The following is a 25,575-nucleotide window of genomic DNA, read 5'->3' on the forward strand; positions in this document are numbered from 1 at the left end:
CGCGGCGCTTTCGCCCTCTTCCACCCGACCCAGCCTTAGCTCCCTTCTTCCCCGTTCCTGGTGAGCGTGCGCCGCCCGCACTATGGGACCCGGCCTGGGACAGCTCTCCCGGCGCCCAGTCCCCTCACAGGCCCTGGTCCGGTCCCAAACGAGGTCCCGGTCGGTCGGCTGCCCTCCACCTCCTCGACAGGTCGAGCTCTTCCGCCCAGGCTAACTCAGGATTAGGCGGGTAGGCGGGCGCAGGGCTATTCGCTGTAGTGGAGAAGGTCAGGTTCACCTTGGGGCACTCGCATTCGGACGGCAGCCAGCACCGTCCCAGACTGCCCGGCGGAGTCTCCGGGGTCACGAGAGGACTCCCAAGTCACCAGCCCAGGCATCTGCAGCCACAGGTGGCGGAGCAGTTGGAACCAGCCCTATCCGGAAGCACGTCGACTTCCGGCAGCCCTACGACTTCCGGGCCTGCGCTGAGGTGCGCTGAGTGCGCCCGCCCCTCCCCCGCCCGCTTCCCGGCGTGCCCCGCGCAGGAAGGGCCGGAGTCGACAATAACAAACCCGTGGCGGCCGTGTCCGCGGCCCTACCGAGCCCGGCGCTGCCTCGGGTTCCGTCGCCCGGCCCCTCGGCTCTGACCGGCCGCGGCTCGCCCTTCCCCGGCCCCTGACACAGAGCCGAGGGGCCTGCCCGTCCCCGTGCCCGGAGGTGGCTGCCTCGGCGGCGCCAGCGGTTGTGTCGGTTGGCGGCGCGGATGGGCGGTTGGTAGCCGCCGCCGAGGACGAGGCGGCGGCGGAAGATGGTGCCGGGGGCCGCGGGCCCTGCTGCTGCCGCCGGCGGAGGAGGAGGCGCTGCCCGGTAAGCGCGGCGTCGGGCCCTTCTGGCGCGGGTCCCCGGGCGGGAGGCGGAGGCGGGCGGCTGCGCTGGGCCTGTGCGGCCCGGACTCTTCGGTGCCCCCCGACCTCCCAGTGCCCCCCGACCTCCCGGTGCTCCCAGCCGGCGTCGGGAGCGCCGGGGCCCGGGACGCACCTTACCCGCCGCCGCTCCTCCGCCGCCGGGCCGGGCTCCGAGGTGTCAGACGGCGAGCCAGCCGGGGCGAGGGTCGCAGACGCGGCTCTGTCCGGACCCCGGAGCCAGAGGCTCCCTGAGAGCAGCGTCCGGATAAAGTTACTCCTGGGAATGACTCAGCCTCCGCCGGCCCGCGGGTGGGTGCGGGCCGGGGCGTGTGTGCGGATTTCACAACTTCCCCGGCCGGAGCCGGGCGGCCCGGCCGGGGTTGGGAGGGTGCATCTCCGCGGGCTTCCCGCCGGATGCGCCGCGGCGCCGGGGGTTGTTTGGTAACTGAGTCCCCGCACCGTGCTCCTGCCATGTGGTCACAGCGCGGGGCCTGCGGGCCGGGGCGGGCCGAGGTGCTCGCGGTGGATACGGAGGCTGAGAGACCTCAAGCCAGATAGGGGAGGCCCGATGCTGGCCGCAGGAGGACCTACCTGTTTTGCTAGCCGCCGTATTGTACAGTTTCTCGGTTGTCTTGTGTGGGTGGTGCTTGTGTGTGTGTGGTTCTTCGCAGGGTGGGGAGGTTAGCAGCTTAGGAGGGGTACTCAATTTGAGGTAGACAGCCTGTGTGATGAGGAGTCTCGTTGGAGCGTTTCCATGTTTGATACACAGAGGGTTCTTCCAGGTCCGGTGTTTCTGTGGAAAGACGCAAGGGGCCGTCGAGGGAGGCGGCTGATTGGATCTGCCAGCAGGCCCTGCTGAGGATCTGAAGATGGTTTTCTCCTTTCTGTTTTTAATGTTGTAACAACAGAATATGGTCTGAATGAACATATTTTCTCAACATTTGTGTTTAACATTGTGTCTAAAACCTAGAGTTTTCTAAAACAGGGTGCTTTATGTTGATAAACGGTTGTGTTGGTAAATGCCTGTTAATGGAAATCAGATATGGACTCAGACACGGTTTTAAAAAGAGTAATTTAATTTCGTCTGTTTGAAATGCTTTATGTTTGTCACAGTTAGGATTGTTTCTGGCCTGATTCTTGTGTGGAGATGTTGCATGATAGGAGAGGAGGACCACATTTTTCTGGCCCTTGCTGAACACAGACATGGTCAGAATAGAGGACAGGTTTACTTCCAACAAATATAACTCATTGAAGGGGCAGAGGGCACAAGACCTTTGTATTTGGGGGAGGAAAAACAAACAAAAAACCCCACACTTTTGAACCTAAATGTTTATTATGTAAGCTTGTTCATTTCAGTCAGAAGCTTGAGAGGAGCTCTTATTGGGCCTCTAATTTTGAGACTGTCTTTAAATTCTCCTGCATTCAGCAAATGCTTTACTTTGCAGATGTGTGTAACTTTTCAAAAAAAAAAGCAGTGGGTAGTAAAATGTTCTCATCCAGATAGTACTGTTTGGTAATCCCAGTAAGCTTTTTGTATTCAGAAAACACTGGCTCAGGCACCTCCAGTGAAAGTCTAGCATCCCCCTTCCACACTCACTCCCTCCCTCAGATGGTTTGTTACTTCCTTACCAAGGTAGACCATGGAGCCAGGCTCTACAGGGAATTCAGGAATGTGTACCATGTTGTTTTTGCCCAATAAGAGAAGGGAGATTGAAGTCCTGTATACAGTCAACTATTTAAGCGTTGTCTGAAATCTGAAGGAAAGACCCAAGAGAAGTGAGGAAGCTGACTACTTCTGACCATCTCGGAATAGAAGGAAACTGCAGTACCTCTGAGGTTCTTGGCATATACAGGGAAAAAGATCACTAAAAACTGAGCAGACAGGAGTGAGGGGAGAGCAGTAGGAAGAGGTGGTGTCCTGGAGGCTCAACAGATACTTAGAGAGAGGAGAGTAACATCCTGTAATCTACCATGTTCGGAGGCACAGTGGTTTGTTCAGGAAACCTGGTGAATCTGGGAAGCAGTTTGGATTGAGAGTCATTCATTTTTTCATGAAATGTTAAACCCCAGCAAGAGCCAGTTTTAACTCTAGCAATGAGCAGTGAACAAGGGGAACTTTATATGTAAGCTTTGTATGAGGTTGTAGAAAGCGGCAGTGACACACTGGTAATTTTAAGGAAGATCAGTTGCAAGTTCACACTATGTTGAGATGCGCTGAAATAGACACAGTGCTGGAGGAGCAGATTGTGGAGTGCTGGGTTGAAGATTCCATACTTGCTATACATGTCATGATTACAGTGCTGTGATTCTTCCCTTATTGTGGACCTGAGAAACCTGGAACCTGGGCCTCTTGTGCAGGGCCCTGGGAGGGTGGCCTTACTCCATCCCTCAGGGAAGCTGCTGTTCTCTTAAGTGACTCTTTGCAGGCACAGTGCTTGAGTACCTCCATACACCCCTTCTTCCAGCTATTTAGTGGCTGCCCTGAGGGTTATGGGATTTTCCTCCAATTTTGCTGTTGAATTCTCCTTTAAAAATTTTTTATTTTAATGGTTTTTTTTGGTCCTGCCATGCAGCCTGTGGGGTCTTAGTTACTGGAAGAGGAGGGATGGAACCCTCGTTCCCTGCAGTGGAAGTGTGGATTCTTAACTACTGGACCACCAGGGAAGTCCCTAAATTCTCACTTTATTGGCTTGTAATTGTGCTTAGAGATGGACATAATTGTGGCTGGTTCAGGACTATCTAGGTCATATTTTTCTTTTATATGCTGTACATAATTGGCTAGTAATCATCAGAATACTGAAATATTAGTCAATCAGTGCAGTTAATATTTCCATGACTGTGTTTTTAACCATTACACTGCAAATTCCAGCTGTGCACATCCTTTTTTGATATTGCTGTGTATTTACATGCTATGAAAGATTAGAAAATCTTGTTGTAGATACTATCGTGTGAGACGTTAGACTTTAAACAAGCAGAATTCACATTTACATTTAAGGACAGTGTCATACCTTGTTTCATCACTAAGTCGTGACCGACTCTTGCAACCCCGTGGACTGTAGCCCACCAGTATCTTCTGTCCATGTAATTCTCCAGGCAAGAATAGTGGATTGGGTAGTTATGCCCTCCTCCAGGAGATCTTGCCGACACCGGGATCGAACCTGGGTCTCCTCCATTGGCAGGCAGATTCTTTACCACTGAGACACCTGGGAAGCTCATATTTGCGATTGTTAAAAAACTACCATGTGCAACCCTGATGTAGCATCTTTTAACAGTTATTCTGAGAATCTATCAAATGACATGCAACTTTTTAAAAAATCTTATTTATTTTTAAACTGAAGGATAGTTGCTTTACAGAATTTTGTTTTCTGTCAAACATCAACAGGAATCAGCCGTAGAACATGCAAATTTTTAAATTGCGTTAAGGATAAAGTAATAATAATCTCTATTGGTACACATATTTCAGACTGTATTTAAAATCATGTGTTTTACATAGCTTTTATGAATGTCAGGACACCACAGTGTGGAATACGTTTATATGTACTGATATGGAGAGATTCCCATGTTATTGCGATATTCACCTCAAACAGATTGCATGTATGCATGCTGTTATCTCATTTTTGAGAAACTACTTTGTCTACATGTACTTCCTATATCTGGAGGAAGACCCCAAAGGCCCAGCTTTATCCACACTGCCAGGGCTCTCCCTCTCGCTCCATTCCTGTCCTGCTGTCCTCCCATCAGGTTGGTTACAGACACCCTGGACCTTTCTGGAAAGGCTCTCTGGGGAGTGTGAGGAAGATGGCTGATCTACTCTTCTTTCCTTCTTTTTTCTTTTCTTGGCAGAGAAAGAGGAGGATCAGGTGGGAATGAATCTGATCTGGAGATTGGAAGCCCAGTTTGCAGTCCCTGGGTGACCTGGACACTCCCATTTGTGGTGAACACCACTAGTTTCATTGATGCAGCACCCGTGGCCCTCAGGTTCAGTTGCTGAATTACAGTTTGCAAAATTGCAAATCAGACAGAAGTTTTCCTACTCCTTATTCTTTTTCTGAAGCTTTTGGTCTACCTTGTCCAGCATCATCCACATTTCATGCTAGACCTGAGAGTAACTTGAGGGTCTTTGGACTCCCAGCACCTGGCATAGAAGTATTAGTTGCTTAGTTATGTCCAACTCTTTGCGACCTCATGGACTTTAACCCGCCAGGCTCCTCTGTCCATGGGATTCTCCAAGTAAGAATACTGGAGTGGGTAGCCGTTCTTTTCTCCAGGGGAATCTTGCCAACCAGGGATCAAACCTGAGTCTTCTGCCTTGCACGCAGATTCTTTTTTACCATCTGAGCCAAAATCTGGCTTTGTCGGGTGTTCAGTAAACATAAGGTGAATAATGACCAGCAGTGTGCTGTTTGGGAGGTCAGTTGTTGTCTGGGGCTTTCCCTTTGTCTCCCCGTGTAAGGAAGCTGATTGTAAGTTTTGAATGGATCAGACAGGTTGACAGTAAGCTAGAGTGACAAACCTGATTGTTGTGGTGGTACTGCCTCAAAGAAGAAATTGCAGATATCCAGTGATAAATGATAGACACTTGTGTGAATATGGGAGATGCTTTCTTGTTTTTACAAGCATTAAAGTACAGTTGTAACACCTGTAGCTCTGGGAATAAATGCATTGGAATCAGTGTTTTTAAAAATACCCCCTCATTTATAGCTTACTGTATCCCAGAAGGACCCAGGAGGAACAGATGTCCTTTCACGATGTGAGATTGTTCTTCCCACATGAGATACTTCATGTGACTTGACAGCTTGAGAGAGCTCTGTAAGTTCAGAGTCAGAGAGGGAAGGCCGAAGGCCATCTGTGACCACGGGCGACTTCCAAAAGGGCTGATGGACCCAGAAGGGCTTTCTGACCACACTTGAATGAGTAACTTTCAAATGAGCAGAAATGGCAAGTATGGGAAGACTGTAAAGTGAGAGGATGGGTTTCATGTAGGGAAATAGCTGGAGATACTTGTGGAAAGGCAAACAGGTTGATTATGAAGTTCTAAAATGTTGGTAAAGTTATGGTTGTCACCATTTTTAGAGTTGTTATTATATGCCTTGCACCGTGCAGTAATCTGAGATGCATTATTGCTGTCCCTCTGCAGAGGTATTTCAGTTCTTAATGTGCAGAGGTCATCTGAGTCTCCGTGGGAGAGTCGGCATTCAAGTACAGGTGACTCGCCATTTCAGTGCTCATCTAGCTTAGGCCAGAGTTGGTGGGTTCTCGTTAAAGGGGCGGGCAGACGATGGAGTTCAAGGAGACTGTGTACCAAGTGGGTCCTGTCCTGAGGTCAGCAGGGCAGTGGCTGTGAAGAAACAGATGACAGGTTTGTGGCCTGCAGTGGCCACAGTGAGGCTCCAGGGGGCGGAGCGTCTGGCTTGTAAGTGGTGGGCGTGTTCAGGAAGGGCTGGAGCAGGGTAGAGGAGAGTTTCCAGGCTCTAAAATAAGGATTATGTCATTGGAAAATCAGGGGTTGGATTATATAGGAAAAAAGGGATAGGATGCAGACAGAAATAACTGATGTCTTGGATAGCAACAGAGTGATAGTTTTGTTCACAGAGGAAGTTAGGGAACAGTTTTAAAGGGAAAGCACCGAATTGAAGTGTAGACCTGCTGAGTTTGAGAGACAGTGTGGTTTCTGGTTGGAGATACTTGCAGTGATTGAGCACCAGTCCTGAGCTGAGGTCAGAGGTCTGGGAGGGTTCATAACCCTCAGTGGCGGTCGTCTTCCCTCTGGTTGGCATAGCCCTTCTCTGCATGTATACATTCTCTGTGTTCTCACAGCCCTGTGACTTGGGAAGTCTCCTGCTTTGTTGTATCAGAATAATTTAGGTTAGTTGAGGTCCATCAGTCACACAGTCAGTAGTAGGGGCAGGACTTGAGTATAGGTCTTCTGACACAGGATCCACGTTCTTTTCACAGTGCTCTCCTCCCTCTTCTGTGCATATCTAGGGAAGTGTGTGGAGTGAGGGGGTAGTTCTCCCTGGGAGCCTGATGGGGGCCAGCCAGCCTAGGACCAGCAGGTGAGGAGTCTTGTCCATCCCTTAGCTGGACCAGCCGAGATGGTGGGTTTTCAGGTCCTTTATTTCTTTGTAACTGTGTGATGTTCTTTTTTTCCTTTTCAAAAATGGAAACAAGTATTTTTAACCCCCAATTGGGATTTTTAAAGAGACCAAAGTCTAGCATCCAGAGATAGCCTTTTAAAAAAGAATGGATTACATTCTTCCAGACTTTTTAATGCTTGTGTCTTCATATACATCCTTCAGTATTAGTTAATAAACTAAAACCCACAAACGGAATCACATGGTACATTCTGTAGCTGAATGATGATAAATACGTCACTTATCTATAGGTATGGATTTAATGAACATTTTAAACACATTTAAAACACAGTAAAACGTGGGTGGGCCACACGTCCCCACCAGGAGGAGGCAAGATTGTCCCTCCTGACCCCGGAGAGGACCCCTAGAGCCCTGCACCTGGAGCACGCCAGACTCCCTGCCATGCAAATCTTCCTTTGTCTGCTTTTACCTTTAATGTGTATCCTTTCACTATAATGAAACAGTAGTCCAAAGTACAGCACTTTCTGAACTCTGAGCTTAGGTGACGCCTGAACTTGTAGTCCACTGGTCTGAAGTGGGGGTGGTCCCGGGCACCACCAGACTTGTGGCTGGGATCCCAGGGGGCAGAGTGGTCTTGTGGAGCTTCATCCATCCAAGTCTGGGTTTGATTGAAACCACTGCACACCCATATGTGGAGTGCATTTTGAGTGTCAATAATGCTGTTTATGAAGTACCTGTAATAGTGTGGAGAGACAGTTATTAGTGGACAAGTAATTGATGAGTCAAGATATACTGGATGGTGCTCTTGTATGAAATCCTCACGTAGAGTTTTTGTGATTGTTCAGTTTTTCTCTCACACCACAAGCCCTCCAGGGCAGGCAGGGGTCTGCACTGACTTTATTCACCCAGGACCGGCTCTGCCACTTGGGAGCTCCTGACGGTCAGCTGTCTATCACTTCAATCTGTTGGCTTCTCGGCCTTCATTCATTAAAAGATTTGGTTCTGATCTGCAGTGGGACAGGAACACGTCTCTTAGTGTTAGTGTAGAGCCATTGGGTGCATTTGGAGAGTAACTGTGTGCCCCGTAATCGGTAGTGGGGTGAGTGTAGGTGAAGTGGAGCCTTACTTATCCTTGGTGGAGATGACAACGTTGAAAACCTTAGGGATTTACTTTTGGGAACGAGCTGAGAAATCCTGTGGTCAGTGTTACTCATGTGACTTCTACGCAGTCCTCACAGGCATATAGAATAATTCTTTGCTAGTGTGGGATTATTCATTCATTTTCTTGAGAAAGTATTTTAGAGCTGGTGTCCAGGAATGCAGGATGCTTGCTTTAAAGAAGCTTGTTATTCAGGAGAGGTGAGAACTGTGTGGAGAAACATCCCAGTAGCTGCAGCAGAGAAGCACACATGGATATAAAGTCAGCACAGTGAATGGCAGGATGGTGTGATTAACTTCATGAAAGAGAATGTGTGTGTGTGTGTATGTGTTGCGGGGGGGGGTGGGTTGCAGTAGATCATGGTGGGTGATGATCACAGTGGGCAGAGGAAGGAGGGTCTAGGCTGGGGAAGAGCCTCAGAGACTTGAAGTAGCTCATTTTGTTAAGAGAGTTAAGCCGGGTGGCATTTGGGAGTGAAATCTGGGGAGGGGAGGAGAGGAAGAAGCCATACAGTGTCTGCCGTTTTACTGGACTGTCTGGACTTGGATCCTGTGATATTACTGAAGCCCTGATTTCTTAGTTTCCTTATCTGTAAGGTGAGAATGATGATAGTATCCCTCTTAAAGGATTCTGTCTGTCTGTGTGTATTAGTTGCTCAATCACGTCTGATTCTTTGCGACCCCATGGACTGTAGCCCATCAGGCTCGTCTGTCCATGGGATTCTCCAGGCAAGAATACTGGAGTGGGCTACCATACCCTGTCTTCAGGGGAATCTTCCTGGCACAGGGATGGAACCTGGGTCTCCTGCATTAGCAGGCAGATTCTTTACCATCTGAGCCGCCAGGGAAGCTCAGCTTAAAGAATTCTTGTGAGGATCAAATGAAACATTTCATTTAGTGAAGCATTTATTAGAACAGTGACCTAGAGCATAGTACATACTTATGAATGGTGGCTGCTGCTATGAAGGTCATCCTGATGGTGGTTGGTGTTCAGGAGTGAAACTATCTTACACACACAACACCCCCCCCCCCATCCTCCCTGAGGACAGTGGGAGGATGCTGAGGGAGGTGAGGGTTCGAGGATGCAGGGAGCAGGTTGAGAGACTTGTGGAAACCAGAGACAAGTGAGGGCTTGATGAACACAGGAGCCTCAGGAGTCAAAGTCGGTGGTGTGTAGACAATGAGACTACTACTAACTGGATTGTTACTGCTGTTTACCTACCTGTGAGGAAGACAGGATGGTCTGTAAGACAGCATGTGAGAGAGGGGGTTTGTTGGTTCCATTAGTAAAGAGAGGTTTTAGGTGGTGGAGCAGATGGGGGCGGGGTTATATAGAGAACTCGGGTCTAGGGAGGCATGCTGGCAGGTTTGGTCATCAGCAGTGGTGTCACAGGAAGTGGTGGGGTCCCAGCCAGACACTGGGGAGGAGGCCCAGGAGGAGGAGGAGGAGTCACCCAGCCAGGGTGCTTCCTATCTGCCCAGAGATCTGATGGTCTCTACTCACTGTGTTCCCTCAATGCCCCTGTGATGCTGGTACTGTATGTGAGAAGTACCACAGTCCTAGCTGTTGGAAACACACAGATGTATTATTCCACATGTGCTGGGTGCTCTGTCTCAGTAGCTTCGGTGATGGTCTCTGGCAGGAGGGGTCTTGTCTGAGGTTCAGCAGGAATTGCCATGCTTGTCAAGAACCAGCTCCTTGCAGGTTCTTGAATGGAGGCTTCTTGCTGGCTCTGGCTTCTGTTTCTTGCCACGTGGGCCTCTCCATATGACAGCGTGTCCTGTGAAGCTGGTGGGCGGGAGCGGTCAGCTGGCAAGGTGGAGGTTATGTTGAGGAGGTGCTATCGTGTAAATGACCTCTTGTTACCCTGGCCGAGTTTCAGTGGTTCCAACAGATCCCAGGCCCTGCCCGTGTCCAAGGGGCTGGCTTTGAGGCTCGCGGCTATGGTACCCTTTTATTCCTGTTTTACAGAAGAAACCGTGAGTATTAAATATACAAGTAATGGGGACCATTGTGTATTAAAGACAAAAGGGACTCTAGGCTTTGACAGTGTTGGGGAGCTCTCTGGGGACTTTGATGTCTTTTTAATGGGATGGTCTAGGATAAGGTCATGTGCTTGTGGTTAAGTGAAGAAGAGTAGAGATCACTCTTTTGGAAGAGCATGCTGTTGTTATTGTTGAATTATTTTTCTCTATAATAATCCAGAAATTTTTCTTTTCTAGTTCACTGAGTTTAACCAGTAATGCCATTCAGTTGCCAATATCAAGCAAAGCAAACATAAGCCACTTGTAATCTGCTTCTTAAGAACAGTGGTAGTCCTTCTAACAGTGCCTGCTGGTGAGTCACAGTTCCTGCTTTTATAACGGAGTTTTGATCTAATGCGTTTATTTTGGAAACGTTAATTTTAAAGCCTTGCTTCCTTTCTTTTCCCTTCTTCCCTCATAATTCTACTCTAAGCTCATGTAGAAAGAGCATAAAGAAAGATAGCTACTCGTTTCTGAAAATTTAGTTTTTGTCATCTTTTATCACTTACATTGATCTTGGGGGTTTTTACCTCTGGTCGTTAAAAAATAAAATACTAGTTCTTGACATCTGCCCCTTTATTCATAGATGAGGAAGCTTTATTAATATGTAGGATTTTGACTTGGATAACTGGGTAATGGCAGAGTTGTTTTCAATATTCAGATATCCTATGCACTTTGTGCTGTTCCACAAAGTGATGAGCTCTTAGGGCCAGAGTTTCTTGTGTGGAGTGTTTCTAGCTCAGCATGGAGGTGGAACTTGGATTAACCAAGTCTTTCCCTCCTGTTGCAAGTGGTGGCTCTTATTTGCTGTTAGTAAGTTTAAAACTATTTTTTTTTGTTGTTGTTGTTCCAAGGAAGAAGTTGGGAGAACTTTTGGAGTTAGAAAAATGTTTGACCACATTTTTAATTTTTATTCTTAATGTTGTGTGGTACATGAGAACAGTGTGAAATATACACCAAACTGTTCTAACTCCTCGCCTCTTTCTTCCTGAAATCAATTATTTTTTTTCATGATAGAAGTTATACTTCTCATTAGCCTCATTACTGTTCATTATTATTTTTTAAGCACCAGCCTTACTGAATTGTCCAGTTAGCCATGTTAGACATCAAATCCTATTATTTTTTTGTGGCTTGTGTATTATAACTGCTCTGTCTTATGGGAACATAACCACAATTATACGTGTGTTTGTAAATTGACAACTTCTCTTGTCTGTTTCTTTCAGTAACTGTATCAGAGTGTGAGGTGTAAGCTTACAGAATCCAGGAAACCATCATGAAGTTGTATGTATTTCTGGTGAACACTGGAACAACCCTGACATTTGACACTGAACTTACAGTGCAAACGTGAGCTGTGTTCTTCTTGATTTTCATCAGTTTTGCATTTTGTACCTGTAGAAAGTTAAAGATTTGATTTTGAGAATACTGTTCCTTTGTTAAATAAGAGTGGCAATATGGAAAGTCTTAAATCATTGTTTACGTGTACAACTGTCATCTTTCTCTAAAATGTTAACATTAAATTTGTTAAGTTGTGCTTTGTTGTTTGTGTGACCATATTTTCACAGCAAACAAAACTGGCTTCAAACCAAAGCAGTCTAATAGAAGTAAGTTCTCATAGCTGATTGTTCTGAGTTTCACAGTGCACTGCTGAGAGTATTGGTGCTAGCTGTGTAGACCAGCATATGCCAGTCCTGTGGTTTTCATCATTGTTTTTCTTGTTTTAATGAATGAAGCCAGTAGTGTTTGTTTTGTTAGAGTAAAATTTGGGATAAACCTTATCTTTTTTAATGGATGAAATTACTTTCTGAGAGTTCTGTTTTTTTATAAAATATGATTTGACTTGTAGTTGAATGGTTTTTTGAAAGATGAGAAAATGGGGGCAATTTTCACATGGTATCCACTTAATGTGTTTTATGTAATGGGATGTATGTTAAAATCTCCACAGCACATGAGGATTTTAACAAATTCTAATATAAGCAGCGTTGCTACTTATGTAAAGATCACAGAAATAAATATTTCTGCTGGCTGCACTTCATAGGCTCAGTGTTAGATGTGGCACATGGGTGGTTTACTGACCTTGTAGTTATTTATGATTGGCTTGTTGATTGTGGAATCCAGTTGCGGGAACAATAAGCTTATATATTTTACTACTGTTTGGGGGGAAACTTTTTGATTGAAGTTCATTTGTCAGATATTTTTGCACAGAGTGACTTTGATAATGAGAAAGGCCGTCCTCAGGCAAATGTAAATAACTGATTTTGCCCCCCTCCCTCTCTGAAGTGTGGCTGACCTGAAGCATGCGATCCACAGCAAGTACAAGATCGCCATTCAGCACCAGGTGCTGGTGGTCAACGGGGGCGAGTGCATGGCTGCCGACCGCAGGGTGTGCACCTACAGCGCTGGGACGGTAGGTGCCTGACCTCCTGCACGAGGGCGGGCTCCAGCTTTCCGCTCTCCGGCGGCTGGGAACTGGGGTCTGACTCCTGTAGAGGGCAGTGTGCATATTTTGTGTCTGTAACAGTTTACTTCAGTTCTTCTTTGTTTTTGTTTTTTACTTCTCTAGGACACAAATCCAATTTTTCTTTTTAACAAGGAAATGATCTTGTCTGAGCGTCTACCTGCTATTCCTAAAACTACCTTTTCAACAGAAAATGACATGGAAATAAAAGTCGAAGAGTCCCTTATGATGCCTGCTGTTTTTCACACTGTTGCTTCAAGGACACAACTTGCAGTGGTAATTGTAATATTATTTAGACTTAGTACAGTTTAAAATTTAAAACTGGTATATTTAACAAAATAATGATCGGTAATGTTTTTGTGGACAATTAGGCAACAGCAAATGATCTAAAAAACTGATTACTTCTAAAAGCATTCAAATCTAAATAGCATAGCAGTCTAAATTATAGAAGAAGAATGCCCAAAACATGAAAAATAGCAAACTTTTTGAAAAGATAATTTTGTGATAACTGTCTGATTTATAATTTCAGTTGCACACTTTGTTAGTCATTCTGCAGTTACAGAACCTTAGCGCAGAACAACTGTCTGAAACATTTGTTTACCATCTCTCCTAGAGGATGATATGCAGATGATAACTTCAGAACATTGCTTGGATCAGTGAAGTTCCTGTGTTCAGGCAGACAGACACAGGCAGAGAGCTTAAGGAGCTCTTAGAGTGTGGTTCTTTCTTGTAACCATGGTCAGGTCCTGGAGGAGTACCCCGTTTCTTCCTGATACATACTTGTATTGCTGCTTGCAAACCCTATGGGTTGTTTCCCAGTCATTTTGGTTTTGTTTTTGTGTTTGTTTTTGACTTGCTAGTACTTTGCTATAATACTAGCTGTAAGCTGTCAGCAGGGGGACACATTTTCCTTTCAGACATAAAAAATATCTTATAATCAACCAAAAAGTATTTACCTTTTATGAAGATAAACTAGTAAAATAATAAACTACTAATAAATATGAATACTTGCTTTCTAAAATATATTTTTTAGCAGTCTGTTTTAATGTAGTACATGCATTTGTGAAACTGGCTCATTCTTCACATGAGATGCAACATAAAAAAGAGAACCTCATCTCTCATCTTTCTGAAATATGTTTAGTAAACATTAAAGGGTCTGGAAATGATTTTTAGAAGGCAGCATTATTTTTAAAAAGGCAAATCTGTCAACTGAATTTATTTGCTAAAGTTCTTTAGATATGTTTTCTGGTTATTGGTCTACAAATAAACTAATAAAGATAGATTATACAGTTGCATGCCATTTAAAAACATCCATTTTAGGTGGTATGATTGCATATTTGGTAAATTTGAGAGAATTTAATAAAAATCCATCAGCAGGAATTGTAAAGTTGATTGGAATATGTGATAAAAATGTGTAGACATTATTCATATTTCCCTTATTGGTTCTCCTTTAGAATAGAAATGGGAAATATATTGCATTCTCAATAGCATCAACAAAAGCGTATACAGTTCTAGAACATAAAACATTATAAACAAATGGAAAGATATTCTTGATGTTCATGATCATATTCTAATCACAGTGTTCACTAGCTTAATTAGTTAATTGCTGTGATGAAGCATTTTTGCTTCTGGGGAATGAGGAGAGTTTGGGGGATTTTATTTGTTTTGCTTAGAAAGATCACTGTCCACGTATAGGTAAGGAAATAAGGAGAAAGAAGAATGGGAAGCAGAGGGAAGAAAGTACCTCAGGTTGTAGCATTCCTCCCAAAAGCTGCTGTACGAAACCAAGACAGTGACCTGTGGCTCAGACTGTCTACCGCATCAGCAATTAGAGACTTGTGCCTTGGGCCATTCCATGGGGTTTGTGGGATCTTAGTTGGTCACCCAGGGATGGAACCTGGGCTCCCAATAGTGAGAGCCTATATTCCTCACCCCTGGACCACCAGGCTCTGTCTTCTAACCATCCAGAGTGCCATCTCCAGAGTCACATTTCCCAGTTACTTGTGTGACCTTGGACTTTTGTCTTTACTATTAGTAAAATTAATAATAGAGTTTTGTTTATTAACATACATATTTGAAAATGCATGTATCACAATTAGATATTCATTGTCATTGTATTTTCACAAAGTGAACACAGATTTAAAAATATGGCATCAGCCATGGCCCTCCTTTGCTTTCAGTCCCCATTTTTCCCTTCTGTGAAGTTGATCAGTGTCTTAACTCCTTTTGTGCCTGACCTGAGTCAGTGCAATGTTCCTGAGACTCAGTTGTGTAGTTGCAGGTTTGTAGTAACTGCCACATAGTATTCCCTTTTGTGAATCACAGTTTTACTTTTGATGGTTGTTGTTGCCTGACTCTGCGGGGACCTCCAGCCCCTTATCCTCTCCCAGGTGTGAGTTCCTCCTTATTACCATGGCAGCAGGCAGGAGCCATAACCCGGAACAGTCCTGAACAGTGCTTCCTTTGACATGAGTTCAGAGCACATTCATGCATGTACTTAAGTACACGTGTGCAGACGTGTGCATAGGCATTACCTTCTCTTACCATTTGTTTCTTCTTTTCCAACATAGGAAATGTATGAAGTTGCCAAGAAACTCTGCTCTTTCTGTGAAGGTCTGGTCCATGATGAACATCTTCAGCACCAAGGCTGGGCTGCAATTATGGCCAATCTGGAAGATTGCTCAAATTCCTACCAAAAGCTGCTTTTCAAATTTGAAAGTATTTATTCAAATTATCTGCAATCCGTAGAAGACATCAAATTAAAACTTACTCAGTATGTTTGCCATTAAAATGGATAATAAGATATTTGTTTAAAATTCCTTTGCAGTTTATCAGTACTTTCAGTAACGGTCACTTCATGTCTGGTAGGCCACATATTTATTATAATTGAGGTTTATTTTTTTTGAGACTTTTATAATGACTTTTATGGAGTGTAACATTTGTAAAACTATGGTTAGTTTTATCCTCCGCATATTATATGGATTTACCACATTTTGTTTTCTTGTATTTTCTTTATGTAAAAGACTCTATTCTTTGAAATTATTTAGAAACCCAAGAATCTTTGTTTCTTGCCTTGCTACCAATAAAGTGAGGCAAAATGCAAATGAAAAGTTTTCAAAGTTAGTCAAAGGAAAATTTTTTTAAAAAATATTGCCATATGATGTAGGCTTGCTAAGATGGAAAAGAGCCATTGTGTTCTAGTTCTCATTTAGATTCTTTTCTTTTTTGGTTCTTTGCATGTAAGCATCTGATACCCATTGGTTCTTTTTTAAAAGGGCTATAGTGAATGAAAAAAATACGGCAATAATTCTGCACAAATGTAGCCCTTTGTTGTATGCTTTCAGGTATTCATGTTAATGTTAATGTAGGAGCATAAGTAATTATATATATATTTTTATAGAAGTTAAATCGTCAAGATTTCATCTTTCCTTCATGTTTTTTGACAACATATATCTATCTGCCTGTCTGTCTATTTTCAGGGTGTGATAAACCCAAGAGTTAACCTTAATCTCTAATAAAACTGTTAATTTTATCCTCTACTTTCATTATATCTAAAATGTTTGATTAGCTTAGAGACAAAACATTAAACTTTAAGAGACTGCTATGGTAAATCTTTTCTATAAGTTGGAATTTTTTATACCTTAAGTTTAGTTAAAAACTGAGTGTCCGTATGTATAGTGTGGACTTGGTACCTTTACTTTAGAGGGTCTCAGTGTATAAAGGTACTCTCATCTCTGCTTTCTTTAACGGACACCTTGTGGACTGCTCAGATGCATGTAGTCTAAGAGAGAGGGGGTGAGATTTCTATGCAGAGATAACCTCTTCCTTTCAAAATGCTAACCTCTAACTCGAGCAGTCCCATGATTTACTGACAGGTTTTTTGTACTTTAAGTTTAGGAACTGCGGTTTCAGTCATGGCCAAGATTCCGCTGTTGGAGTGCCTCACCAGACACAGTTACAGGGAATGTCTGGGGAGAGCAGATTCCTTGCCTGAACGTGAAGGCTCAGAAAAGGCTGAGACGAAGACCTCCACTGAACTGGTGCTCTCTCCTGATACGCCTGCAGCAACGAGCAAACCCTCGTTAACCTCATTTCACATGTCTGTGGAGCACATAGCCCCAGACGCCGCAGATGCTGAAAGTGGAAAAGATGTGAGGGAGCCTTGTCCAAGCCCTGCCCAGCGGGACGCAGCTGCAGTAGAGGCTAAAGAGGGGGACCTGCCTTTCTTTAATGTTTCTCTGTTAGACTGGATCAACGTGCAGGACAGGCCTAATGACGTCGAATCCTTGGTCAGGAAGTGCTTTGATTCCATGAGCAGGGTGAGGAGTCTTAATCTGATCTTTCTTGTGTCACTGTGTTGTTTTCGCCAATTGAAGTTACATTGCCTACACTAAGTATTTCCTGTACAGTAATGGGAGAAAGGGTGCCTTGAGCGTCGGAGTGAAACTTCATAACCATGTGTAGGAAGGACCTTGGACAAACCAAATCATTTAACGGGTAATGTAGCCATATTTAGGAAACTGACAGCAAATTTGGGAAGATTACTAGAGGTAATAATAGGTAAAATCTCTATGCAGGGCTGAGGCTTGAAGTGTCCATTCCACTGGGGATGGTTTTGGTGGTGGTGGTAGTACTTAGAATTTTTTTCTTCATGGTCCTGTAGTATCACTTGGACTTTTTTAATAGCTCCTGTAATTTGTCTCTGCAGCTATGCTGAAGATATAATTTTGCTTACATCTTTAACAGTTAAATTGTTTTACTCTGAAAATGATTTACATTCAGTGAAATACACAAGTCTTGAGTGGTTAGGAACCAGCTTCCAAAGGAGGACAACACTGAACCTTTCTCCCTCCCAGAAAACTCTGTGGGCCTCTTTCTAATCGGGCCCCCACGCTACCCTGGCAACTGGCCTCTGATGTTTAAAAGAAGTAATTTTAGATTCACCTGAGATAAAAGTCAGAACTTAGACATTGTTTTTTTAGTTGTATTTTGTAATCATAGTGACTTTTGCTTAGGGTTATGCTCTCCCCAAGTACACTTATAAAAGCTTTTAAAAGCTTTTAAATTTGGGGAATAAATCTGGAATCAAGTTCTTCAGACCTCATCAGTAAGTGGTAGAAAATCTTGGTTGCCTGAGAGGAAGTTGGTGGGGCACGTGTGTCAATGAGGTGGACCAGGTGAAACAGTGTGTGAAGGTGAACTTCTCAGTCAGTTGGACAGAGGCTTGGTCTGTGGTTGGCTGTTGGGAGAAAGGCCACACTGATCTGGGTGCCTGGAAACAGCAGCCTTCTCTTCTTGCTGAAGGTGGAGTGCAGTCTGAGTCGTCATTCTCTCAGTACCCGCGTCCTTGATGACATCCTGTGGGCATGGCTTTCATTTTGGCCATTCATTATTTGTTGTCAAAGAAAGCTTCAGTTAAGACATTTGCCTGGGTAGAGAAGTGTGGAATATATTGTGCAAAGATTACTGCCAGAAGTGAATGAAAGCTATGTTCTATTCAAACTATTGATGTTTTAGTACCCTGAAAATTCCTTTCATGTTTGTGGAAAATCAGTCATGTGCTTGTGATAGAGTGAGTGAAGTGTCATTTTTTATAGTTTTACATCAGTCAGAGAACAGGCCTCTAGGCCACGGGAACCTCTTTTTAAAGGGCTTACAGAGAGCTGTGTGTTTGTATGTTTGAATGAAATCTAGCAAAGAGTCAAGTTTTATTCACTTTATATGACAAGAGAGAAGAAACAATAATCCTTGTCTGGCTTGATGAAAATTCACATTCATTTACATCTACAGAATTGAGTGAGTCTCAAGACACTCTTCCATATTCGTCTGTATAGTTGTGTTGTTGTGTTGCTCTCTCAGTGAGTTATGAAATACAGGATAATCATAACCAGCAGCATATGGTCCGGAGTTTTTTCTTCCTTAAGTCACTGCTGTTTTGTGTGTCATGATTTTGCCCAAGATGAAATCCGTTTTAGTCATCTTCTATAGCCTTTTGTCACCCTAATAATTTATAGCTAGTCAGTACTTTGGAAATGTGTGCACTGGACTCACCATGAAAATAGAAAATGTTCACATATGCACACATTTCAGTTAGCTGTCATACAAGGCAGGTGCCTCCCATGTTAAATAATGGCTGTTGACGTCTTCATGATCTTAGAAGTGCAGCTGCTTATGACTACACTGAATTCTCAGTAGCTGTAGAATAGTTCATGTTTAATTGCTTACTTGTGTTGTCAGCATGCTGAACACTGTACCAAAAATAAATAATTGGTTGTCGCTCAGCTGCTAGTGTTCAGGGAAGATGTGTTTGACGGGACTGCTCATAGTGAGCAGAGATGGGCTCAGTAGCTGGTAGGGCAGTCAGCATGAACAGAGACCTAGCTGGAGAAACTCAAGATTCATTCGTCTGCAGTTCTGTGTCTCTGGGCAGAAGGAAGCTGTTTAGGAATGTGAGCAGAGGACAGCTCTAATGAGTCCGTGATCGTGGCTGATGTCCACGTGGAGATGGTAGCAGACAGGCAGAAACATGGACTGGACACTGGTGGGAAGATAAAGGGTTGGAAAAGGTTGGGAGTTACCTTATTCTGGTTACAGTCACTGCTGAAACCCTGTGAGAAGCAGTAGAAATGGGCCACTGCACAGAACCCTCCGGGATCGCCTGTTTATGGAGGAGGCGGAAGAGGAGCAGGGTCCAGCGGAGGGGACACTGAAACCGGAGGAGGTGGTCTCCGATGGGCCACGTGTGAGCCCTGAGAGCAGCCAGTGCAGGGCCATCTGCACGGAAGACACCAGTGTGCAGTGTTCTTCCAAGGGGAGAGGAGCAGGTGGAGAGAAATGTTTGGGTTCCTTGAATTACGTAAATTCCAGGAAACGTGGAGAATTAAAGTCCAGCAATAGGAGAGATTACACAGCAAGAAAGTGTAGGTGATGAAACAGATTGCTGGAGGAGTACAACCTGAAAGTAAAGATATTGCCCACGGGAGGGAGGTTTGAAGATGTTGATATGTTTTATGGGGGAGGTTGGATTGATTAGACAGGTAATGACCAAAGAATATGTTTTTGTTACTAATTTTGCCCTATTTCATAAGAGCTTGAAAATAGCATTTTTGGTGGGCTATTGAGAATTGAATGAATTGGGCTTGAGTTGAAAGGTGTATGCCTGGAACTAGATTACTTCTTAAGTATCCCAATATAATCAGTAATAATTGTGTTTTTGTAACATTGTAATTACCCTGTTCTTGACCTTATGGAAATATAATCTTGATTTCTCATGTTTCTACTTTTGTATAATCTTTACTATCACTTTTTTTTTTTTGAAGTTGTAGGTCACAATAGTGTGAAATGTATTTTAAGCTCTTGACTGAAAATTTCATTCATACGTATTTCCATGTCACTCAGCTTGATCCCCGGATCATTCGACCCTTTATGGCAGAATGCCGTCAGACTATTGCCAATCTTGATAATCAGAACATGAAAGCCATCAAGGGCCTGGAGGACCGGCTGTACGCCCTGGACCAGATGATTGCCAGCTGCGGCCGACTGGTCAATGAGCAGAAAGAACTCGCTCAGGTGCTTACTGCAGACCTCTCTCAGGAAAGGGGATTTGTGGTTTCTAGACTAGTCTTTTATATACATTGTTCGTTTGCTGTGCCCTGTGTTTCCATGTCACCCGTGAGTACTGTTAACTGTGGTATTACTGGTTCTGGTAGGACAGGAGGAGGCCGGTTCCTCACGTTCAGAGGTTTGAGCTGAGGCTGCACTGGGCGGTAGGGGAACCCTGCACACGCCGACAGCCCCTGTCCGTGATCCCTGAGCACCTCCTGCTCCCGCCTTAGGAAAATGGGGAGCCTTAGGAGGTCTAGTTCAATGCTGTGTTCCAAGAAATCAGGTACAGAATCTGCCTGCAATGTGGGAGACTGATCCCTGTGTTGGGAAGATCCCCTGGAGAAGGGAAAGGCTATTCACTCCAGTATTCTGGCCTGGAGAATTCCATGGACTATACAGTCCATGGCGTCACAAAGAGTTGGACACGACTGAGCTACTTTCACTTCCAAGAACTCTGATACAAGATTAGATTTATAACCATGAGAAGGTGGTGGGATTGTGGAGAGTGACTGACCTGGATGTTTTCCCCATGTGGTGATGTTCTGTAATTTTTAAACATGTTTGAAATATTTATAATGTTTTTATAGTTTATGGACTGAATTCATCTTGTAACTACCAGATTCTCTTTTCCTTTCCCTTAATTTTGGATCCAGCCCCCTTAACTGATTTCATCTTGTGTTTGCACTGACTGAGTCCCCACCCAGTGCAGTGCTGAGTATTGATAGATGTTATACTGGCCATCCTTGGTTAATTCCTGATCTGTGGGAGATGGTTGACATTTCACCATTACAATGTTTGTAGTAGGTTGGTTTTTTTTTTTCCCCTTGTTTTATTAGAAAGCCTTGTAAGGTTAAGGAAGGTACATTCCATTTCTAATCTTGGACCATCCTTGGATTCTTGGAATACTTTCATTGTGGTCATAATATATTGTCTCTTTAATGTATTAGCAGTCTTCCCTTTAACTGATACATTTATCTTTGATGTATTAAAGTCTATCATACATTAAAAATGGGCTTCCTTGGTGCCTCAGAAGGTACAGAATCCATCCGTAATGTGGGAGACCTGGGTTAGATCCCTGAGTTGGGAGGATCCCCTGGAGAAGGGAAAGGCTACCCACTGCAGTATTCTGGCCTGAAGAATCCCCACGGAGCTTGACAGGCTGCAGTCCATGGGGTCTCAAAGAGTCAGACATGACTGAGCAACTTATACTACTTATCTACAGTAAAGTATTCTTTAGTATTTCCAGCTTGTCGTAAGTTCAGGTTTTGTCATTGGAAAATCCTTTGTTTCTCAAGGATATTTTCTCTTGATAGGGGATTCTAGGCTGTTAGTGATTCACTTGTAGCCATTTGCCTTTGGTTTGGTTTTTAGCAGTTTGTGACGTGGCGAGTTGTGGCTTTCTTTGTATTTCTCCTGCGTTGAGCTTGCACTCCATGGATTGTGGATTGATGCAGTATTTTCCTTGGATTCAGTAAAAAGTATTGAAAACCTCTTAAGATTTTATCAAAGGAGATTAAAGCAGTACTTTTTTTTTTTTAACTAAATTACAGAAAAAGCGTCATGTAACATATTGGAAGAAAAATAAAGTATAACATTATTATTACTAAAATTGTCTTATTTTCAGAATTGAACCATCTTGACTTTAACAAATCATTCAGACCTAAATTTACATTCATGATGTTTAGAAAAACATGAAACAGTAAAGAGAGAGAACTACAGAAAGAAGCTATGTGTGCTGTCCTAGCTTGAGTCCTACAAATGCGATTGTGTACAGCGGCAGGTGTGACAGTAACATGGATGTGCACACCCCAAAACTTCCTTAGCATGTTAACTGTTCAGTAAATAGAGCAAGAGGAAAGCTGTCACTACACTGACTCATCAAGATGTCTCTTCAAGATGTCTTTAGACTTATTTTTTTTGATTGCTGTTGGATTTGGCATGTGTGTCTGAATCAATCTACAGCCTAAGCACAGTCCTTACCTAACAAAAAGATGCAAGGCTCCCTTGTGAAAATAAATAAGGATAGCTAAGAAAAGAGTCTAGTCATTATTTTTCCTACAAAATAGTACTGTGGAAATCATTGTTCTGAAGACATGCACACAGGTCAGTGGAATAAGGTACAACAGCCCAGGATTACTGGAGTGGGGAATGGTTTTTCAATGAGTGATGTCAATCGATTGTTACTTTATTAGGAGAAGTGTATACTGTTGAGTATCACTGATTAGATTAAATCTTGTAAAGTCAGTGGCCCTGTGTGACTTCCTTGAGCTCTGACGGCCTAGCAGGGGTTTACAGTCACAGGTTCTGGTTCTCATCTGCCTGCTGTGTCCTTGGACAGGTTGCTTTATCTTCCTGGATCTCTCTCTTTTTTTTAAAGCATGAAAATTGAACAGAATTAGATAAGCATAAATTTCTTAAAAACTGAATCTTTTGCTATGGACCTATCTACTACATTCAGAAAAGTAGGAGATTTTAAAATCTTATTTGAGAGGAGAACAGTTTGTGTCTAATATGAAGCTTTTCCTCTTAAATGAATGTTCATGTTTTTAATGAAAGTTAATATCCTTTAAAATGTTTTCTCTCAAAGGGATTTTTAGCTAATCAGATGAGAGCTGAAAACTTGAAGGATGCATCTGTGCTACCTGATTTGTGCCTGAGTCATGCAAATCAGTTGATGATTATGTTGCAAAACCATAGAAAGCTGTTGGACATTAAACAGAAGTGCACCACTGCCAAACAGGAGCTCGCAAATAACCTTCATGTCAGACTCAAGTAAGTCGTTCTCAGGCAGCTGGTTTGGGATGTTGGGAGTTGATGCTTTGTATTTCTCCCAAGTGATGGTGTGATTTTATTACCATACTGACGTACTTCATCGGTTGATGACCATGGCACGGATGGTTTTTCAGAGTCTGTGCATCTCGATTTCATTCTGCAGGTGGTGTTGCTTTGTGATGCTCCACGCTGATCAGGATGGAGAGAAGTTGCAGGCTTTGCTCCGCCTGGTTATCGAGCTCTTAGAAAGAGTCAAGATCGTAGAAGCTCTGAGCACAGTTCCTCAGATGTACTGCTTAGCTGTTGTTGAGGTTGTCAGGAGAAAAATGTTCATAAAACACTACAGGGAGGTATGCAGGCTGAGCTGTGTTTACTGTGTCTGGGCCTCAGTGAGTTGATGCTGATGTTAACATGTGCTCTCCTTTCCTCAGTGGGCCGGTGCTTTAGTCAAGGACGGAAAGCAATTATATGAGGCTGAGAAGTCAAAAAGGGAATCCTTTGGGAAATTATTTAGTAAGTGTTCTTTATTAATAACTTACATTTTTTAAGAAAAAGTGCTGGTTTTATTTTGTAGTTATAAGTACATTATGCAGCCGGAGTTGTAGAGTAACTGCATGTTAATCTGTTTATACAGGGAAGTCTTTTCTAAGAAATCGTCTGTTCAGGGGATTGGACTCCTGGCCCCCATCCTTTTGTGTACGTATTTATTTTCTAACATGACTAAGTCCTGTGTATTCAGACCTTTATTTCAGAAGTGGAGATATTTATCAGAAACAACTTTTTAATCAAAATAACAGTGTTTTTGACTCTAAGATGAATTCATAGTATTTGGTCAGGAGTCTTCTCTGCTCGGAACGGTGATGTCATAGGTCACTGTTGAGATGGGTGGGAATGGTGTCTCTTCTTACTGGGTGTGTCTCCCTCCTCCTCTCCTTCTCGCTCTCCTCCCACCTTCCCTTTCGTTCATTCATGTTGGACAATCCCCAATCAGGTCATCTTCATCGAAGCCATGAAATATAAGGTCCCTGTGTTTCTAAACCGGAATGGGACCACTAGTTTTATTACATGAAAAACAAAACAAAAAACAATTCCATGGTCAAGTAAGTTTTGGAAATGCTCTCTGTCTGTTTTCTCCTCACACACATTTTCTCTTCACACACACTGTTTCACCACCATGCGTGTTTCGTGCTACAGGATTCCTTAGGGCTGTAGACGTGTTTTTGTGTGTCTGCAAACAGGCAGGGTTTCCTACACACACGCCTTTACTGGGGACCCCTACATAAGTCATGACTCAGGCCATGGCCTTGTCTTAAAAGCTGCATTTCTCAGCAATAATAAAAAGAATGGTAGGTGATTTTTTTTTTTTTTAAGAAGCTGCAATTGACTAAGATTTCATACTTAGGAAAATGTAATGAAAAGTTGGAGTAAAGAGTATGGAAGGAAGTTTTATGTTAGAAAGAAAGTCTTTGCTGCCTTAAAACAGCACCACACACCAGTGGTGACAAAAGTAGATGGAGGGCCAGAGTGGGCCTCAGGACTGTGCTGAGGCCTGTGTGGTAGCGAGACAGATGGGTTCCTTTAATGTAGGTGGGAACAGCAGTGTTCCTGTGAAAAGATGCTGAGAGCAGAGAAGAGAGGGAGCAAGCCTGGCATCCCTGTTGTTTCAGACTAGGGAAATGGTCTTCTCATGGAGCAGTCCTTCATTTGTAGTTGATTATCTTATTCTGTTTCTATGGGATGAGTAGATCGTTTGAAGCATTTTAAATTACTTATTGTATTGAATTATATAGTAAGAAATACAGTATTTATAACAAGAAATACAGTAAGTATAGTCAATATATAGTAAGAAATCATATACAAAATTATCCTATATATTTTTTGTTAATTTTTTTTATATAGACACAGAAGCCTCGAAAGTTTGACTGTGAACTTCCAGATATTTCATTAAAAGATTTACAGTTTCTGCAATCATTTTGTCCTTCTGAAGTTCAGCCATTCCTCAGGTAAATGCCTGTAGTTCCCACTTTGGGATGTTCTCGCTGTCCTGAGTGGTGGGAAGAGCACCAGTGCTCACAGGGGACTCCAGAACAGAGGAGGATTTCATGATGGGCTGGTTCTTCCATGGCTGGTTTGGGAAGCTTGCGGGGAATATAAAGATGATTAGAAAATAAAGATCAGAAAATGAAGACGATAAAGTAGAAGTAAATTAATGCCTTACATGAAATTAGTTTTTTCTGATAGTAATCTGTGTTGTTGCATGGTATGTGTTAGTCTTCTTAAACTTGTTTAGTATTGAGTGATAGAGAATCATTTTGGCCACAGATTACAGTATTTGGTTGTAGTTACCCCTTTCTCATTAAGAAATTAGAAGTCTAATTTGGTTGTGCTTTGTTTCAGGGTTCCCTTACTTTGTGACTTTGAACCTCTCCACCAGCATGTACTCGCTCTGCATAATTTGGTAAAAGCAGCACAAAGTTTGGATGAAATGTCACAGACCATTACAGACCTGCTGAGTGAACAAAAGGCAAATCCAGTTCTTTACAGTGGTTCGCCCCATTAGCATGCATGCCTGTGGTGTTGC

The 25,575-nt window shown here is 43.4% G+C and overlaps 1 protein-coding gene across 1 annotated transcript in view; it reads left to right on the forward strand.

The window, feature by feature from the left end:
• Nucleotides 509–25,575, forward strand: part of RB1CC1 (RB1 inducible coiled-coil 1) — a 40,754-nt gene continuing 15,687 nt past the window's right edge. Inside the window, exons 1-14 of the mRNA XM_018058514.1 lie at nucleotides 509–846; nucleotides 10,361–10,475; nucleotides 11,386–11,506; nucleotides 12,440–12,566; nucleotides 12,723–12,893; nucleotides 15,188–15,390; nucleotides 16,510–16,936; nucleotides 20,016–20,186; nucleotides 22,810–22,994; nucleotides 23,158–23,344; nucleotides 23,426–23,507; nucleotides 23,629–23,690; nucleotides 24,894–24,997; nucleotides 25,392–25,518. Coding sequence (XP_017914003.1) covers nucleotides 11,436–11,506; nucleotides 12,440–12,566; nucleotides 12,723–12,893; nucleotides 15,188–15,390; nucleotides 16,510–16,936; nucleotides 20,016–20,186; nucleotides 22,810–22,994; nucleotides 23,158–23,344; nucleotides 23,426–23,507; nucleotides 23,629–23,690; nucleotides 24,894–24,997; nucleotides 25,392–25,518 — 1,917 coding nt within the window. The 5' untranslated portion in view covers nucleotides 509–846; nucleotides 10,361–10,475; nucleotides 11,386–11,435. The remainder of the gene's footprint in view (nucleotides 847–10,360; nucleotides 10,476–11,385; nucleotides 11,507–12,439; nucleotides 12,567–12,722; nucleotides 12,894–15,187; nucleotides 15,391–16,509; nucleotides 16,937–20,015; nucleotides 20,187–22,809; nucleotides 22,995–23,157; nucleotides 23,345–23,425; nucleotides 23,508–23,628; nucleotides 23,691–24,893; nucleotides 24,998–25,391; nucleotides 25,519–25,575) is intronic.

Source organism: Capra hircus, chromosome 14, assembly GCF_001704415.2.
Source record: "Capra hircus breed San Clemente chromosome 14, ASM170441v1, whole genome shotgun sequence".
NCBI classification, from domain to species: Eukaryota; Metazoa; Chordata; class Mammalia; order Artiodactyla; family Bovidae; genus Capra; species Capra hircus.